Here is an 18,558-nt window from a genome sequence, read left to right as displayed (position 1 = left end):
AATGGGTGATTGTGTTTTATTTTAATGACCTAGCGTCTCACTAGATGAAACAATAGCCAAATGCTCCCGGTGGGAGGAAGAGGCACAAGTTCACTGAGGAGGAAGGCTGCTAAAATAATCCAGTTTGCTGCTCTTTCTGCAGCAAAGATAAAGAAGCGGTTGGCAGCCTTTACCCCCTCCCTTCTCACTGCAATACCTGTGAGTGATCGGAAAAGAGTTGTGTAGAGAAGGCACATTTGCCCGAGAGTCCGAAGCCCAGGCTTTGATGTCTACACTCCCCATTGTGCTTACCTAAAAGCAAGTCCATGGATGGTAGTAAGGCTTACTAAATAGACATATTTAGATTCTGAGCCCCTGAGCTGTTGGCTGGTTTATCAGTTCAGTTCAAAAACCAGTTAAGGCCAAGAGAGAGTTTCAGAAATCCTAAAGGCTGGGCATGAGGACTCAACATACACAGCTTTAGGGATCGATTAGCTGAAATCAGGCCTTGTGCTTTACAGTGAATTTGCTTGTGGGTTTTCTTCCTACAGCCTGGTGTCTTTTATTGTCATAGCTGTTGAGGCTCTGTCGACCAGTGAGGAAAAAGCACAAGTAGGATGCAAACTTTTCCATTTCTGAGTAGCTGTTGTGAGGAAGGATTCTGGGGAGTGTTCAGGAACATCTGTGCCTTGCCTCAATGGTCAAGATGTGAAACTTTTCGGGAAGGGCGGTTTAAAGCAAAATGGTTCAAGTCAGCAGATAACAGGGCCAGGCTTTTCCTGAGAAGTACCGGCTAGCTTGCTGTAGTGGTGTGATGCCTGGAAAGTTCAAGGCCTGTCTCTTTCTTAGCAAACCCTTGGCTCAAAATGTCCTATGAAATGCTGTGGGGGTTTTTTAAGGGCTCTGCCACCAGGGCAATAGCCTTTTAAGTAGGTGTCCCATAGAATTAGCAACCTTCAGGCCAAATTCTGCAAACATGGTTATGAATTTGGCTATGAATTTGGTCTTGAGCCTGCAGGCAATCTCATTTGATAAGACCGAATGGGCATTTTAAATGTTTATTTTATTCACTTGTGTGTTGTTGCCTTTCTCCCCAATCGGCACTCAAGGCGGCTTCCCAGCTCCTCCTCTCCACCACATTAAACAAGCCTTTCTTTTCCACACCCTCAATCTCACCAATTCAATAAGCCTTTCTTTTCGCCAGGCCCAAATTCGTCGGGCCACCACCGGGCAGCTCAGGCTGGAATCCTCGCAGCCGCCTTCCCAGGGCTGAAAGGAACTCGGAGGGGGCCGCTGCTGGCCTGGCTCCTCGCTTGGGGGCTCCCCGCCCCACCATGGCAGAGCCAGAAGACACCCCCCCCCCCCCCCACACACACACACAAATCACCAGGGCGCGACCTCAGACCCGGATCCCGCAACCAGTTCAGCCGCCGCCCCCCTGAGCTGCTTTTGTTCTACATTCACACCGGGTCGATGCCAGGCGGCTGCCTCTTGCCCCAGGCCCTCCAAGGCCCGGCTCCAGGCAGGAACCCGACGGCATATTGGAGGGGAATGAACGGTGGACGGCTCCCTCCCCCTTCGCCTTAAAGCAGGGGGGCTGCTTGAGCCCCCAGCCCCTCCCTCCCTCCGAGGGGCCGAGGGCCCTCCCACATACGCCCCACAGGCCTGACAGGGGCCCCAGAGAGGAGAACTGGGGGGGGGGGGGGGTTCACGGGAGGGGGAAAATTCTGCACTTGGGCGCCTTCCTTTTTGCTTTGCAAACTGGACCCGGTTTTGTTGAGGGCTTCTTTCCACCAGAAAGAAAGAAAGAAAGAAATAGAAAGAAAGAAAGAAATAGAAAGAAAGAAATAGAAAGAAAGAAAGAAAGAAAGAAAGAAAGAAAGAAAGAAAGAAAGAAAGAAAAGAGGCCGAGGAGGCCGGCGCAGCGCAGGGCCTTGTCTTGTCTTCCCGCCGGCCACCTTGTGAGGAAAATTGATGGCCGACCTTTTCTGTTCTCCCCCCTCCTTCCTTTTTGGCCCCCTAAACGAACCCATCTGACTCGACCTGGGTGGGCAGGAGAAGGCGGCAGCCATTCGTGAGGCGCGGCGCGGCCCTTACCTGCGGGGGCCGCTTCACCTGACCTTTCTTCGCCGGGGCGGGCGGAATGGCGGCTGCAGAGACCAGGAGCTCCCCCCCCCCTCCCCCTCATCCCGCTCTGTTAGGATTTAAAGGAGTCCTGTGTGGAGGGGGGCGGGAGAGCCGTTTCCTCCCCCCCCCCGCCCGCGCCTCTTCCCGCCCTTCCCCCACTGCCCCGGGGGAGAAGCCGGAAAACCGGCACATGAGGTGGAGAGCCGGTCAGTCAGGGCCGGAGTGGAGGCGAGGCACCCCCGCGCCTCCAGGACAGACGTGTGGGAACATGTCGAGGGCTCTGGCGGGTGGCGGGACAGGCCAGGCCCTTCGCAGAGGCCTTGACCCGGGACACAACATAACATGAACTCCTGATAAAACAGCCAGGCCTGGAAACGCCCCCCCCCCCCCCCCCCCCCCCCGGACTGGGCACCAGCGCCATTGAACCCCGGCGGCGGCCTCGAGGGTGGCTTTTCGCAAGTCGGAGGCAGGCGGGCCCCGGAGGCCGTGAGGGGAATCCAAGCAACGCCGCTTCTGGCTGCGGCTCAAGAACAGGCCCAGCAACAGCAGCCCCGGTCCTGGGCGCGCAGCGGCGTTTCTGGGCCGGGAGGGAGGCCAGGCATGGCGGCCTGCAGGGCGGGCAGGGGGAGCTCGCCGCCTCCTCTTGGCGGGACAGGGTCACCCTGCGGGAAACAAGGAGGCCGCGGCGGCGGGGCCGCTCAGCAAAAGCGCCCGTGGGCGGGAAAAGCAAATGCACGGATAGAGACGACGACGACGACGACCGAAGTGGCCCTTTTGCTGCTCCATAATGGAACTGATCCCTTCCGGTGTCCTTTCATTCCAAGAGGGCCTTGTTCCTTTGGAAAAACACAACGACATAAAAGGCAGCGGGGTGTGTGTGTGTGTGTGTGTGGCCATTTCCCCTCACCGTTTAGACCCCTAAACAGACGCGGGGAAGCTCTTCGTCTTGAGGAGCCAGGACAGGCCCGTGTGTGTGTGTGTGTGTGTGTGTGTGTGTCAGAGAGAGAGTGACACCGAGCGAGTTGTTCAACCGTGCCCAAGTTGCCGCGCTTTTGTTTTGCGGGCCTCCTCACCGGGCAAAGGAGGACGGGGGGCCCCGTCCCTCTTGCAGGCCGCTGGCTGGAACCGGGCCTTCCCGCCAGCCGTCCTCCTGTGCCCGGGGCAGCCCCCAGGTCGAGCGGCAGGATCCAGGCCGGAGCGAGGAGGGGGTGGCGGTGGGGAAGCAGCAGCCTGACTGAAACTCGCTCATGTGCGGATGGAGGCTTCGGAGTGAAGTCCTAAAACGGATCCGACTTCGCCGAGAGGGTGACCCGGGTTAGAGGCCCGCCTGGCTCCCGGTCCCTGCGCTTCTTCCCGGAGTGCAGGGCCGGTTTTGACGGCCGTCGCGGGCGCTAACAATCAAGCCAGGCCTCCTGCTTTCCGGGGCCGAGCCAGAGCGGTGGTTTTTTCCCCCTTCTCAACTCGGGAGTGGGTCTCGTGCTTTGAAAGGCCCGCCCGCCTCAGTCGGGCTTCCCGGGGGCCTGCAGACCCCGCTCCAGTCGCCGGCGGGCGGGGGTCACCCAGCAGTTGAGAGGGCAGCTGAGAAGTTTGCCTCGCAGAGCGGGCGAGAGAGCACCGGGCCAGCCTCAGAACGGAAATGGCGCCTGGTTCTCCCCAGATGCATCACGAGGAAAGGGCTGTCGGTGGAAGCAGGCCCAATACCATCACCGGTGCTGAACTCGGGAGGAGGAGGAATCACAGGGCTGCAATCTCCACACACACACACACACCCCTCACGCACAAAAAGCGGGTCCGGCCGCCGAGGTCTACTCTCAATGCCAGGACCCGAGGCGGCAGAAGGGAATCTCGTCGCTTGGTGAGGACCGAGGAGTTGACAAACCAGCCCCTTCCCGCATTAACCGTGGACCAGAAAGCGCCAGGTGACCCGAATCCTTCCGACGGCTGAGCCGCGAAGCTCACCCTTACATCCCGCATCGCCAGCGGAGAGACCAGCAGGCATCCACAGAAGTGGGCAGAACTGTCGCTCACCTGCATTACATACATACATACATACATACATACATACATACGTTGTTAAAAAGTGTAAAGTTACTAAACTTTACATATTGAAAACCCATTGAGGAGCCCTAAGCTCAGCTCAGAAATGTGACTACCTCCCACCCACCCGGGCAAATAGAAGGGGGCATGCCACCCGAAGCAGGTCTGCTCAGAAGTAAGCATAAGTTACTCAATGGGGTTTAATCCCCGGAAAGTAGGGAGTCAGATACTGAAAACCCATCGAGGAGCCCTAAGCTCAGCTCAGAAATGTGGCATGCAGTTGCATTTATTTTAGTCCGGTTTTTTTTTTTTTAAAGTAAGGACTGTATTTTGACCAATAGTTTCGAAGACAAATGTGTGGGGGTGGGGATCGAAATTCCTCGCTCAAGAATACACTCCGGCGCAAACTCTGCCCCACTGCTGAATCGCACGGTTCCCCTGCCCATTCCTTGCCCATGAGCCGGCCTCGGCCACGATTCCCGTTCATTTCCATCATGGAAGATTTTTTGAGGGGGAGGGGCGAGTCTGTACTCAAAGGTCACTTTTGTCGAATGACGCTGATGAACCCCGCCGGCTTCATGGCGATCCCAAGCTGCCCAGGACCGCTGACCCCGCGCAGCCCCCACCCCACGGGTGGGTTCCATTCTCCGGCCTTCCAGCTGCACACATCTGAGCAGGGAGGCCGGGCCGGCAGCCATCGGGTCTCTCCGTTCCGGCGTTCCCAAGCCCCGCTAGGCCACCGGGGGCCGACCTCGCTCTCAGCCAGCGCGAATTGCAAGGACGCCTAAAGGCTTCGCCCTCCGCTTACTTGAAGGGGGAACTCCACCCCCCTAACTGGGCTCTGAGAGGCTGGGCCGCTGGTTGCCACTCAGGTTTTGGATATTTGAGGAGAGGTAGACCCCCCACCCGCAGCCAAACCCATCGGTCTGGAGGTGTGACGCCCGGAGCTTAAGCACCGCTCGATTTTAAAGGGCAGCTTCCGCCCCGGGGCAAGGCCGGACTACCTCCCTCCCACCCGGGCAAATAGAAGGGGGTAACCCGAAGCAGGTCTGCTCAGAAGTAAGCATAAGTTACTCAATGGGGTTTACTCCCCGGAAAGTAGGGAGTCAGAAACCCGATCCTAGCAAACTTGATTCAGCTGCACCCCCCCCCCTCTCCCTCCCAGGCGACGGACAAGGCGCCCCGCTTGGCCAACGGAGCAGCGCCAACCCCAGGGGGGCGAGCGGAACACGCCTGCAGGGCTCTTCTTTGCCGCCCCGACCCAACGCGGGTTCCGAAGGGCCGGGAAAGCTCCCAGCACGGGCGGGCGGGCGAGCAGGGAAAGACGGCCCTCCAAGGCAGCCCGACGGTCCCAGGCCAGGGGGGTTCAGGGCTTTGGCACCAGCAGGCTCCCTCCTCCTCCTCCTCCTCCTCCTCCTCCTGCCCGCCTTTGCTCCTGCAGCCGGGGGGGGCGGGGAGGGAGGCCGCGACGGCGAGCGGAGCGGAGCCGAGCGGCTGGAGGCCCCGCAGACCGGGCTGGGGGCGCATTGCCCGCCGGGCACGAGAAACATCGAGCCGGCGGGACACGGGTTGGAGAGGCGCGACGGCGCTTCCCGGAGGCTGCCGGGATTTGTAGTCCGGGGTGTCGCGGAGCCCCGCCCCGCAGGAGCCAGACAAGAGCGGCCCTTGTGCTGCCACCCCCAGCCCTCCCCTGCCGGGCACCTGCAGGGAGGCGCGGCGGCGCTGCTGCTGCTTTGGCCGGGCCAGCCGGGAGGAAGCATCTGGTCCCAATTGGGAGCCCCGGCCCCGCCCGGCCCGCCCAGCCCAGCTGCCCTAAGCCGCAGCAACACCGGCCCGGCCCCAAGCCTGCGCTCGCCGCTTCCTCCCCGACGCGCCCCGCACAAAGAGCCTCCTGTTTCGCTTTCTCTCTCTCTCTCTCTTGCGCGCGCCCCCGCAGCTGCCTCTCGGCTCCCCACCTCCGCCGCTCCCGCGCCCTGCCTGCAGCGGCTCCGGGCCGGCCTTCCTCCGAGCTGCCCCCTGGCCTCCCTCCGCCGGACGCGAGTCCCCCTGCGGAGCATCAGGAGTCGAGTCCCCCTCAAGGTGCCTGCCGCTGCTGCTGCTGCCCAGCTCGCCACTGAGACGAAGAACTGAGACTTTTTACTCGCAGGAAAAAAAAAATGCTGGGCTAAAAGCAGGTCAGCTTCTCAGCCCCCCCCCCCCTCCTCCTCCTCCCGCATTCTGTTGAATGTAACAGCCCCAAGTCTGGCAGCCTTTAGTGCCCAGCAATCGTTGGGCAGGATTACTTAGAAGTTATTCCCCAAAAAGTCCATGGGAATAATTCTCAAGCTTCCTATTCCAAATGTTCAGAAAATCCTTTACACCAAAAGAAAAACAACAACAGGACACTGCTGAAAAATGTCGAGTCATCTCCAGCTCCCAAGGGTGAGAGAGCCAATGGAAGGGAATGAGCTATAACCTTTGGATAACCTAGGGACTGGCACCAGTGCTCCAACAATATTGACTTGCCCTTGAAGATTGGATTTTTCTTTCCTCTTCAATCTTTCTGAGGCCATCTTTGTGGCCGCTTCAGGCTCCTATGTGATGTCTAATTATAGTAAGCAGAAACAGGATGGGATGTGAATAGCTCGGTTGTGCGCAGGAATTGGGTGCTGCACAGAGAAGCTTATTGTCATACTTCCCCCCCCCCTCCCCCCAACATATGTGCAGCACACAGAAATGCACAGAAATATACCCGCCTGAAGAATTTAAGGAGAAAGATTCGACCTTGTCTGTTTTGAAAAGACGATTTAATGCATCAAGGGCAAAGGGTGATGTAGCAGTAAATTGCGTGTTGAGGTTATTCATACTTACTATGTTTCAGGGACAAATAAACTCATTTTGACATTTGTCCTAAATGCAGTCATTTCAATTAAGTTCCACAGTGATTCCGGTGCTACTCTTTTACCACAAGAATGAACCAGGACACAACCCACATGGAGACTGTATATGATTTCAGAAGTGGCCTGGTGCAGAGTGGTCAGCTGCAGTACTGCAGTCAAAGCTCTGTTGACGTGAGTTCAATTCCAACAGAGGTTGGTTTCAGGTAGCCGGCTCAAGGTCAACTCAGCTTTCCATCCTTTCAAGGTTGGTTAAATGAGTACCCACCTTGCTGGGGGTAAAGTGTAGACAACTGGGGAAGGCACTGGCAAACCACCTTGTCAATAAAATCTTCCCAGTAAATGTTGTGATGTGATGTCACTCCATGGACCAGTAATGACCCGGTGCTTGCACGAGGGACTAGATCAGTGGTTCTCAACAGTGGTGGGATCCAAAAATTTTAATAACAGGTTCCGATGGTGGTGGGATTCAAACAGTGGTGCTGCCGCACACACGCACCTCCAGTCCCTATTGGACAGGGAGGTTGCTTTAGTAACCCCTTCTCGGCACTCAGACAAAAATTAGTAACCACTTCTAGAGAAGTGGTGAGAACTGGTTGGATCCCACCTCTGGTTATCAACCTTCCTAATGCCCTTCTTAATGCTGTAACCCTTTAATACAGTTCCTCATGTTGTGGTGACCCCCAACCCTAACATTTATCCATTTTACAGATGGAGAACACTGATGCAGAGAGTCTTAGACGACCCCTGTGAAAGGGTTGTTCGACCCCCAAAGGGGTCCCAACCCCCAGGTTGAGAACCACTGGACTAAACTACCTTTTCCTTTTTCATCCTTGACTGTCCAATTAATATTTAAATAGGAGATGCCTTTAAAAGTTCAGAATGTATCACAGTTCCATTGGTCAAGGGGTTTTTTTGCCCTTTTGTTAAGACTGCATTTCTTTTAGTTTATTGTAAAAGGAAGTAATTTTGGAAGGTTAGCATTCTTGTCTTGCCCACACAATTAGAATAGAGAGAGCACTGAAAAATATACGGTTGAGTCTAACTTATGGAAAGGTATCTTTAATATCAGAAGAAAAGGAACTGGAATGGCTAGTGTCCAAATGTGTACATAATTCAGACTTTCTTGTCTTTCTGATTAGGAGAAACAGCACCATCACTTCAGTCTACTTCTACAAGGAGTGTAAAGTCTAATGCATGATTTAGATTTGGGAAGAAAAAATCGATCTGTTGAGCACAGAAAAATAAAAGGGCTGCAAATCATCCGATACCCACTGAAATGATTGTACTCCCCACCCTTGCCAATGGCATCTTTGACGTTTAGAATCCGGACTTGTCGTTGGCGCTTCTGCCGTGACTGCTCCACGAAAGGAGCTGGAGAAGGTTCATGCATTGGGGTTGTTCCTCATAAGCTCTATGTCTGCCTCCACCATCTCCTTCACCAGTTTCTGCCAGACAGAAAGAGGACAAAGGACACATGTTAGGCCTGCTCCATTTACAACCTCCGTTATCAATTTCTATCTAATTGACAGGCTGATTTAAAACATTGGAGTGCTTTTTGCCCGGACTGTTTATTGTGCTCTGCAGGCACAACAGACCCAACTTACCCCAAGATGGAAAGGCGAGGTGGCCTGTCTCAGGTGGCTGACTTTGTGGTCGGGCAGCAAATTGCCCATTTAGATAAACTGTATAGGTTACAATAGGGAAGATGCTAGTTGTTTTTTGGTTTTGGTTCCCTGAGCCTTTGGGGGAGGGCGGTATATAAATATAAAAAATAAATTAAAAAATCAAATAAAAAACGTATGGTTGTTTCTGGCACCGTGAATGTATATTTGGCGGTTAATTTGTTTTCTTTTCCTACTAAGAATTGTGGGTTGTTCCCAACGTACCATGAGTAGCACTTTTTGCCACATTGGCCCCTGCTTCAGGGGACCTCCAGGAACACTGCTGGCCATGATGTATACATGGGGGGAGGGATTTGAAGTAGGAAGACTCAGCAAAAATTACCACCACCCCCTCCATGGATAAGAACATAAGAACAAGCCAGCTGGATCAGACCAGAGTCCATCTAGTCCAGCTCTCTGCTACTCGCAGTGGCCCACCAAGTGCCATTGGGAGCTCACATGCAGGATGTGAAAGCAATGGCCTTCTGCGGCTGTTGCTCCTGATCACCTGGTCTGTCTTTTTGCAGGAACAAATTTGGGTAGATTGGGCCAATTGCAGTTCTCTCAGAACTCTCTCTGCCTCGGCTACTTCACAAGTTCTAGCTGTGGGAGAGATGGCAATTGTAAGCCTTTTAAAGAATCCTTACAGTAGAGAAAAGGAGGCACAAAAAGCAACTTTTTCTTCTCCTTTGACATGTTGCATTCTCCCAGTGCACAAATTCTGTTCTTAGAATAAAGTGGTTACCTTCTCTCAGCTCGTTTATTAATTGTTGTGGTGATAGTTGTAATGTACTTTTGCAAGATTCACCAGCCTTTAATGTACACTGCATATAACACAACCGACAACTTCTCTCTTCCCCAATGCCAGCATCGTTTTGTAAAAGAGCTGTTACATGTTTTGAACTTCTTAACGACAGGTAGCTTAAACATATGGAGCTAAGGTATGTAACTCTGTTGGGAATTGCATTGCAGATCACTTAAAACTGGCTGGATTTTGTCTGTACTTAGAAATAAGCACCATTAAAATCAACATATCTTGTGTGTAAATACATTAATGATGGAGTGGAAGTAAGCAGTCTGAATCAGGTTTATATGGGAGCAAGGTGTACTGTTTGTTGGGCTTCATAAAATAAGCTTATTTACATCCCGTGGGAAAATGCTAAAATCTTGTTTCCTGTAGATAGTTCTTGGATAGTTTACACTTAAACAGAGTAAATGTCTGGCAACCGCAGTGGCAGTTTGCATGTCTTCGCTATACAGAAGTTCCTGAATTTTGAAAATAAAAAATTTAAGGATTTTACATGCTTGCACTAAGACATGAATTTGTCTTTGCTGAAAACAGTTTGTAGGGCTTCAGATCCATTTTGGTTTTTTTACAAATGGGGCCTGACATAAAAAGCAAGAAGAAAGCAGCAAGAAGGGCTTACATCAAAAGTGACTCTGGGTTTCCAGTTGAGTTTCTGTTTTGCTTTCGTGCAGTCGCCTTGAAGAAAATCCTGGGGGAAATAAAAGATGGGGAGAAATTGCAGGGTCTTTACTTGTTTGTTTTTACTACTGAATTGCTTGTTCATTCTCTCACACACGTACATGTAATAGTCTGTCCTTAAAAGAATGAAAATTACTAGTCTTCACTGAAGAAATCCTCGCCCCAATGGAGATGGAAAGGCAAAGTAATGGTTAGAACAATGTTGATAAAAGCCCCCCCCCCCCCCGCCCAGTTTCCTGACAGATTAGTGCATCCACACTGTTTCCGGCAAGCACTCATGATTTTTAGAAATTCAAACCACCCCTTCTCAAGTTTTGCAATTCCAGTTGAAGTGGTGCAGCTTATATATAATCAGGAGGTGGCATTTAAGAACTGCTATACGGGGCCATACACTGTGCGCTCAGCACATCAGAACATATTGACTCTTTAATGAAGAACGTTGATTTTTAAGATGTCATACAGACCCAGTCTTGCTACTAGCAGAGCTGTTTCAAGTTACTGAGTCTTATCCCACACTCTCTCTCCCTCATTAAATGATAGAAGTAAATTTCAAAGCAAATATGATAAGTAGAATGTTTTGCATCTGATAAAATACATGCAACAACTGTGAAGTTCACTGGCGAAATTTTGGGTGAAGAGAAAAACGCAAATTATTTTTTAAAAATTGCCATTTCTAGGATTCCAAGTTTTTGAATTACAGTCTTCATTTGTGCTTCAACTGACTACTTGCAAGTGATCCTGAAAACACCGTTAAGTCTTGGGTACTTGTGAATACTGATAATTCAGGTTTGGTTTTTTAAATTAAAACAGGTAAATGCAGTTTTCATTCAATTTAAAAAATGCTTTTAATTTTGCTTGAGAAAATTGTTCATGTGTTCCGGGCAAAAAAAGACACACAAAAATAACTAGAGGGCACTAGGAGAGCCCAGGATGGCATCATGGGAGGCCAGGTTCAGACACATCTAAGCAATCAGGCTGTGGGCTGAGGTATGGGAAGAGAGGGCTAAGGATCTTGCAAACCCCCTTCCCTTTGCTGAGATACATGTGGGCCATGCAAATGAAGGAATGCTGGAGAATGCATCCAACTAGAGCATAGGTGTCAAACTCGCGGCCCTCCAGATGTTATGGACTACAGTTCCCATCATCCCCTGCGCGCATCATGCTGGCAGGGGCTGATGGGAACTGTAGTCCACAACATCTGGAGGGCCGCGAGTTTGACACCTGTGAACTAGAGCAGGGGTCTGCAACCTGTCGCTCTCCAGATGTTCATGGACTATAATTCCCATCAGCCCCTGCCAGCATCTGGATAGCTGCAGGTTGCAGACCCCTGACCTAGAGTCTAACACCCAGAAAACAGTCTGACACCAAAAGAGAGTCATTACTCACTTCTGAATTCTGAATGACAGTCTGAGAACCACTGGGCAAAGGATTTGTCTGAATCTGCATTGTAAAGTTGAGTTGGTTGCTGACCAACTGAAGCGTTCTAACAGTTCAACCAACAGTTCAACTAACAGTTCAACCAACAGTTCAGCCAATGAGAAAATCACAATAGACAAGGCCACCATTCCAGGCTCAGCTGTTCCAAACCTCAGGTGAGTCCCAAACAAAGACATGTGATGTCAAGAACACCTTTTAGGTAGGTTAGGCTGACAGAGTATGGCTGGCCCAAGGTCCCCCTGTGAGTTTCCATGGTATGAGGGAGGTTTGAACACAGGTCTCCCAGATACTAGTCCAACACTCTCAACCATTTCACCAGACTGGCTCTTGTGAGAGTTAATTCAAACCAGAAATGGAAAAAGCCCTGACTATTAAATCAATATTTGAACAGCTAAGCTTTTCTTTTTATTTACTGATACAGGAAATGCTATACTGATTTAAGTGTCACAAAAATGGCCACTACATCATGAATGGCCTCTTGTTTGATATCCCATTAGTAAGCCTTTCTTAGCCACCTAGTCTTTAAAAAGTCATTACATGAAGCCAAACTATAATGGGCACAATTCCACAATCCCTTGAGGAAGAGAAGGAAGGAGTAGAGCCACCGTGGCGACCAAGTTTATGAGTGGGGTGTCTATTTCTGCAAGCTGCTCACGCTATGAAAAATAAAGTAATTACAACTACCCACAGGGGGAGGGAAATGAAAGCAATCTTGGAGTAAAATCACTGGTCTGCAGTGTTATTAAAATAGTTCAGCGAAATGAGATATGCACTTATTTAGGTTGCACGTTTTGTCTGAACTGGAGCCTACGTGCCAGCCCCAGAACAGACTCAAGTTCTGTGGTAGGACTTTGTGTTCTTAGGGCACAACAGGATCAGACAATTGAGGATGAGCTGCTCCCGGAAGGCAAAACTGTACGTCAAAAGTCAGGCAACAAACATCTTCCTCACTTCTGGTTCTGATAGAATATTAGACAAAAACCTATTTGAGTTCAAAGTAGGTTTTAGTTACAGTCAGAGGTGGGATCCAGCAGATTCTCACCAGTTCCCGAGAGTGGGTTACTAATTATTTGTGTGTGCCGAGAGGGGGTTACTAATTGGGTCCGCTTTCCCATCTCCACGCCCTCGCCTCCCCGAGAGGCATACTGCCTTTGAACGTGAAGGTTCCATATAGCAATTGCGACTAATAATGTAACTCCCTGAACTGGGTTAATCCCTTTCAGGTACTGCAATTCATGGATTCTCAGCCTTTCGTACCTTTTATCTCACCAGTCTCTATCAAAGAACCTGTGTGTTTCACCATTGCTGTGTTCAGATTTGTGAGTTGGGGCATTTTCTATAATGTGATGATGATTTAGAAATGACCTGGTGCAAAAAAAAAATGTGGTGGGGTGGCTGCCCATGGGGGGCATCCAACCCAGGTTTTGCCCAGGGCTCAGGTTTGCCTAGGTACGCCTCTGCCCCCTTTGCTGAGATGGGGCTGGGGAGGGAACCTGTTACTAAAATTTTTGGATCCCACCACTGGTTACAGTCTGTTTTTGATACATGGGATTTTTAAATCATTGGGTAATTAAAATATAGAAGACGGGGAAGGAGAGTTTGAAAATACTTTCTGAAGAATTCATCACAGTTCAAAAAGAGGCACAATGTTTAACTGAACTAGCATTCTTGCTTTTAAAAACATTCTTGCTTTTATTTCTTTTTTGGTGCTATAATTTTTCAATGAAATGTTTGGGTTTGAATATGCATTTTAAAAAAACAGAACACACCAGGTTTTTATATTCTGCGAAAAAGGAAAATAAAGCTTAAAAATGGCAAATTTAAGATGTAACAACCTATTCTTGGCTGTGGAAAACCAAATACTTGGTAAAGCAGCCTCGAGCTAGCAGCCAAGTGGTTGCTGTTTAACACTACTGTACAAATCTCCCACAGATTTAAATTCACTTAGCTGTGATATGATCTCTCCAGGACAGGAAAATAATGAGTTTATCTAGTAAGATTTTTTTAACCCTTCTCCCTTTGTAATTGCAGGTTTAAGTGTCAAATTTTACACACTTACATTGATTAAACTTGATCTTGGCAGTTCTATTTTATAGTCTCAGAAATGCCTGCATTTTTGCATTGATGTTCTGGCCGTAAAGTGTGGTCTGGAATTTTAAAAAATAAAACAGTGAAAGCCAGAGGGAAAAAATGCAAACCGTTTCTATGTAAATATCTGATTTCCTGAGTTCTGGGTGTCATCATAGCTTTTATTTTAGCTCATTAGGTGAATGATCTGGTTTCACTATGCAATTTATTACTGTCTAACTTAATTTGCTTTAGCAAAGTATTTGAAAGCCTCACAACGCATTGCCAGCAGCGTTGCTAGTACAATTCCAAATGGTTTGGGGGGGGGGGTTGTGGAAGAAATCAGGGTCCTGAACCTGAGACTTGCAACAGTGCCTCAACAGTGCTGAGAAAGACACATCAAGCAGTTTCATTAGTACAGGTGCTAGATTGGTGCCATGTGAATACTTCGCTTTTCATAGGATCAGGGTGCTAAAGAATTACGACTAATGTGATTCTTTGACTGGGTTATTCAATTAAAGCAATCACCAAAGTAGTAGCAGGTTCTGTGCAAGATGGACCTTCCTTCCTTCCTTCCTTCCTTCCTTCCTTCCTTCCTTCCTTCCTTCCTTCCTTCCTCCCTCCCTCCACTCATCCACCCACCCACCCACCCACCCGTCGGTGAATTACATCCCACTGTACATAGATAGTTTAAAATATCTAACTACAATTCTTAATGAAATGTGTGAATATGCTATATAAATACAAAAGAAGGCAACACTGATGGACTGAGTAGTGTTTAGCAATTTATCAGAGATTATGCATCACACAACTGCCTCACAAGGCTAAATGAGCTTGAATATGTCATATCTGGTACGATGCAAAGCCTGCAAAGATTTGGAGAATATGAAGAAGTTTTGGGACTTTGGAAATAGAGACAAAGAGAGCTGGGGCTAGAAGGAGACTTTCTAGCGGACTTAGGGCCTTTCCCCACTTTTCCCTCGGCCGTCGCTGCGCGCAATTCCCAGCACGCGGCATCCCTGGCGTGCGCCTGGGCATCCCCACAACGCCCCCGCTCTGCGAGGGGTCATCAAAAGGCGCCCTTTGCAAGAGCGCCAGGGATGCCTCGCGCTGAGGGGGCGCGACAGCGGCAGCGCCGGGGCGGCTGCGCTGTGGCCGCCCCTCTCGTGGGGAATGCCGGGGGACCCCGCGCTACTCTCCTCAAGTAGCGCGGGGCTTAAGGTAAGTGGAGAAAGGCCCTTAGCTGAGGTGTGGTGGAGGGTGAGAATGAGCTGACAACTTGGCTCTCTGGGAATCTAGCGCAGTGCCAGCAGCTTCACTACTAGTTAGAGGAGTGGGGTTTTTTTGCTTCCTACTTAAGCGCATGTAAATAAAGCAGATATTATGAAAGAACTGTAAGTCTTCACTGTTCCCTCATTACCATTTAGGGATGGGGAGAACTTAACAGCATTTTGAACATTTGCAGTATCTCTGCACCTGTCATTATCAACTGATCACTCTGTAAAAGCAAAGTAAAAGCAAAATGCAGATCAAAACATTTTGAAAATCAAGGTTTAGGATGCAGCAGGTAACAGAAATTAATTATATTAATGAATTTAACAAGGGCATTTATAAATGGCATTCATTCTCAGATTTTCATTTTTTACTCTATTTTTAGGGGAAAAAACATATTGTGGTGCAAGACTGACACTAAGGGGATAATGCCCTTCCCCCTTTGTTAGTAGGAGCTGGCTAATTAAGGCAGAAACGTTTTTTGGAAAGCCGACCCCCTGACCCAATCTTTACCAAACAAACATGAAGATTTTTGTAGGAGAGTCACCAGCAGCTGTGCTGAAAATCTGGTGCCTCTACCTCAAAAACTGTCCTCCCAGAGGCCCCCCCCCCCCAAGATTTCCCATAAAGTATAATGGAGCCAATTTTTTTATATCTATGGGCATTTGGCTTTTTAAGGAACTGCTGAATTTTTTGGGGTCTGTCATACCTGAATCCAAAAAATACAATTTTTCAGGGGTGCACACCCTTAGTAGCTCTCTTGTAATTAATAGCAAGTCCACTTTGATCTCTGTCACCTTGTGAGGTAAGGCTAGACACTGTCTTGCCCTTCCTTTTATTGTCCCTGCCACCACCTTGGGTAAGACCAGCCCCGCTCTTACTTGTGGGTTGCCTGAGGCAGACTCCACAGGTATGTATTTCTGTAGCATGCCAAGGACCAAGGTAGATAGATAAGGACATGTGTTGACCTCTCCAACTGAACAACTTTATTTTTGCAAGGAACAAACTCAGAGTATTAAAAGAACGGAACTATGTGCACTAAGGAAAGTAAACAACAACAAAAAACCAGTTACTATCGAGGTCCTTAAAATCCTTGCTTTATCTGGTCTTTAGTTAGTTGCATGATGCCCCCCAGAATATCTGCAGCCTTCTTTGGCATCATTTCCCTCTGCCATCCTTCATGGCAAAACACAAGGGAGAGGCTGCTCCCTGAACATACTCTCAAATGAACGCCAAACACAATATTAGACAAAGGAACAGATCCTTTTTTTCAGACCCTACCCCATGTGTGCTCTGGGGCCCATACTCAATCTGAGTGCTAAGTCTGGGACTAAAGCTTGCCAGACCTGTCTCCCTCAACCTAGAGGTATTAACACAGCCAAGGGCTGTTTCCCTCCCAGGTCGGAAAGGAGGCTCTTTCTGTGGTGAAGAGGGCCTTCCACCCACTTCCCCGCCTCAGAGATACCAGAGTCCCTTTCCATCACCATAACCGTCACAGCATCTCTTGCCCCCTGTCTCTCATCAATCACAGATACATTTTACTCTCTAAATACACACAGAGAAACTTGTTTTTCTTTTTTGTGACTGATCCTGAAATATGCTGAGTCTCTAAGATCTCTATTATTGTGGTGTGTGTGTGTGTGTGTGTGTGTGTGTGTGCTGCTGCTGCTGCTGCTGCTGCTGCTGTTGGCACTTAGCACATTTTACAAACAGGTCCCATGAAATAGTTTCCACCATACTGCTAAATTAATAACAACTCAGGAAACCTCAACCCAGTCTCTTCCATCGCTTGCCAAGAACTGGCCTGTTAATCTTCTGTCTAACATCTTTGTGAAAGTCCAGGCACATGGATCCTAAGAAGTCATAAACAAAAGGCTGATGATAATAGTAATGAATGGTCTTCGCTCATTTCCCACTGTACTGCAGCATATCAGCCCAAATTGGAGCTGAACACAGACCTCTCCTTTAGCGACAGGGAGTGATAAGAGACAAGAAGCAAACAGCAAGCTGTCTGGTCTGTTCAGGAAGTTGGGACCTGATGGCATTGTCCATCAGGGAGGCCAAGAGAATGTCGTCAGAGCTCAAACAATGCTCCAGCTCAACCCCAGGGAAAGAGAGTCCGTCAGCATTGGCTTTGACAAGCGCACTTCCAACGGAGATAAAATGGCCACTGGAGCAAAACAGAGCAAATTGACTCTGCGATCTGTGCTGTTTGGTGCTTAATCGCTTTGATGGAAACCGTGCACAACTTAATCTAATAGCAAGCCTTTATTGGCATAGACACAACTTAATCAACACAAGAACGTAACATGTATCTGTCTTTTACAAGAGTGTGTGCAGGCTTCAGCTCACCCTTTGTTATCACGGTGCTGATGTCAACCAAATCATACAGTCGGCAGTCTAGGCAAGGGGAAAGATATCCAACTGATTCCCTGTCCAAAAATTGTTCTTTAGCCAGATAAATGCCTCCTCTGAGAAGGCGAACCCAAACACCACCGAAGTCAACAATAATGTCAAAGGTTTCAGATCAATTCATTAGACCCCCATCTATCTGGGAAAACAACTGTTGTCCAGTCATGTGAAAATCATATTACATACCCAATACAGCTACAATTATTGTCTGTTTCACTTTCTCCCTTTGTGAAAGCCTTCACATGACATTCTGATGTGGAAAAGTCACCCCAAAGTGGTTTTCCCCATCCGTTATCTAAGCTGAATGTTTTCCTTGAACATAATCAGATGGCACTTTCTATGATACCATTGACCACTGAAGACTGGCGTTTGATCAAAAATATCCCCTGCCCCCTGTATAACATTCAAACAACACATTCATCAAGTTGAAGTGACAGGATCAAAGTCACCATCTGGTGATTATACCACATGAAAAAAAGTAACATAAGAATGGGACAAAAGTGTCTTCACTGCCACTGGGGCCGAACTGCTGCTAAAGTTCAAAATTAATGATTATCTCCCAGTTGTTGTTTTTTTAAAAAAACAGTAAATGTGCATGTTTTATGCATAAGTTCTAGGGGAAATTGCAGACAATGGGTTGGCTCCTACCAGCTGCTCCACTAGTACAGGAAGAAGGAGAAGCGATCTCACCTGATTCCCCTCCTTGATGCAGCCTGGACCTTGCGTGGCCTTTGATCTATGCAGGTCCATCAATCTACAGCATTGCATTTTTGGGGATCAAAAGGGGACACTCCTTCCTCTTGAACCAGTAGGAAACAGGTGGGATCTCACCCATATTTGTTACATATCACATGAATTTGGAACTTATTTTTCACACGAGCATTGAGATTTATTTTATTTTAGTGGCTGGATCATAATGGCCTAATCTTACAACTCACTGATGCTAAAAGATGTAAGTTATCACTGTATGGTTTCACTATTTACTAATTACCATTTCTTTATCCCAGCGTCCACACAATGCTGCTGTCATCAATTTCCTGCCATGCTTCCTTTGGCCATCCCTAATTTGTTCCACCTTGTTCACAAAATCAGACCTTTTTCAACTCTGATATGATGGCCGTGGCTTGTAAGCATTGGTCCCCTTCACTTGCATGCCACTTCTCCCTCCCTCCCCTCCCCTCCCTTGCATGCCAATCCTCCC

At 49.0% G+C, this 18,558-nt stretch overlaps 1 protein-coding gene and 1 long non-coding RNA gene across 3 annotated transcripts in view; one reads left to right on the top strand and one right to left on the bottom strand.

Annotated features, from left to right (window-relative positions):
• Positions 1-5,612: 5,612 nt before the first annotated feature.
• Positions 5,613-9,982, top strand: LOC125439106. 2 transcript variants are annotated; one of them, XR_007245479.1, is made up of 2 exons: positions 5,613-6,317; positions 8,162-9,982. It is a non-coding gene; the product is annotated as an uncharacterized LOC125439106 (long non-coding RNA). The 2 variants fall into 2 exon arrangements; XR_007245480.1 differs by lacking the exon at positions 5,613-6,317 and adding an exon at positions 6,357-6,564.
• Positions 8,066-18,558, bottom strand: part of GMDS (GDP-mannose 4,6-dehydratase) — a 361,677-nt gene continuing 351,184 nt past the window's right edge. Inside the window, exons 10-11 of the mRNA XM_048508014.1 lie at positions 10,111-10,179; positions 8,066-8,467 (exon numbers count right to left, since the gene is read on the bottom strand). Coding sequence (XP_048363971.1) covers positions 8,405-8,467; positions 10,111-10,179 — 132 coding nt within the window. The 3' untranslated portion in view covers positions 8,066-8,404. The remainder of the gene's footprint in view (positions 8,468-10,110; positions 10,180-18,558) is intronic.

Source organism: Sphaerodactylus townsendi, linkage group LG09 (assembly GCF_021028975.2).
Source record: "Sphaerodactylus townsendi isolate TG3544 linkage group LG09, MPM_Stown_v2.3, whole genome shotgun sequence".
NCBI lineage: Eukaryota > Metazoa > Chordata > Lepidosauria > Squamata > Sphaerodactylidae > Sphaerodactylus > Sphaerodactylus townsendi.
This window is presented reverse-complemented; position numbering and strand designations above follow the sequence as displayed.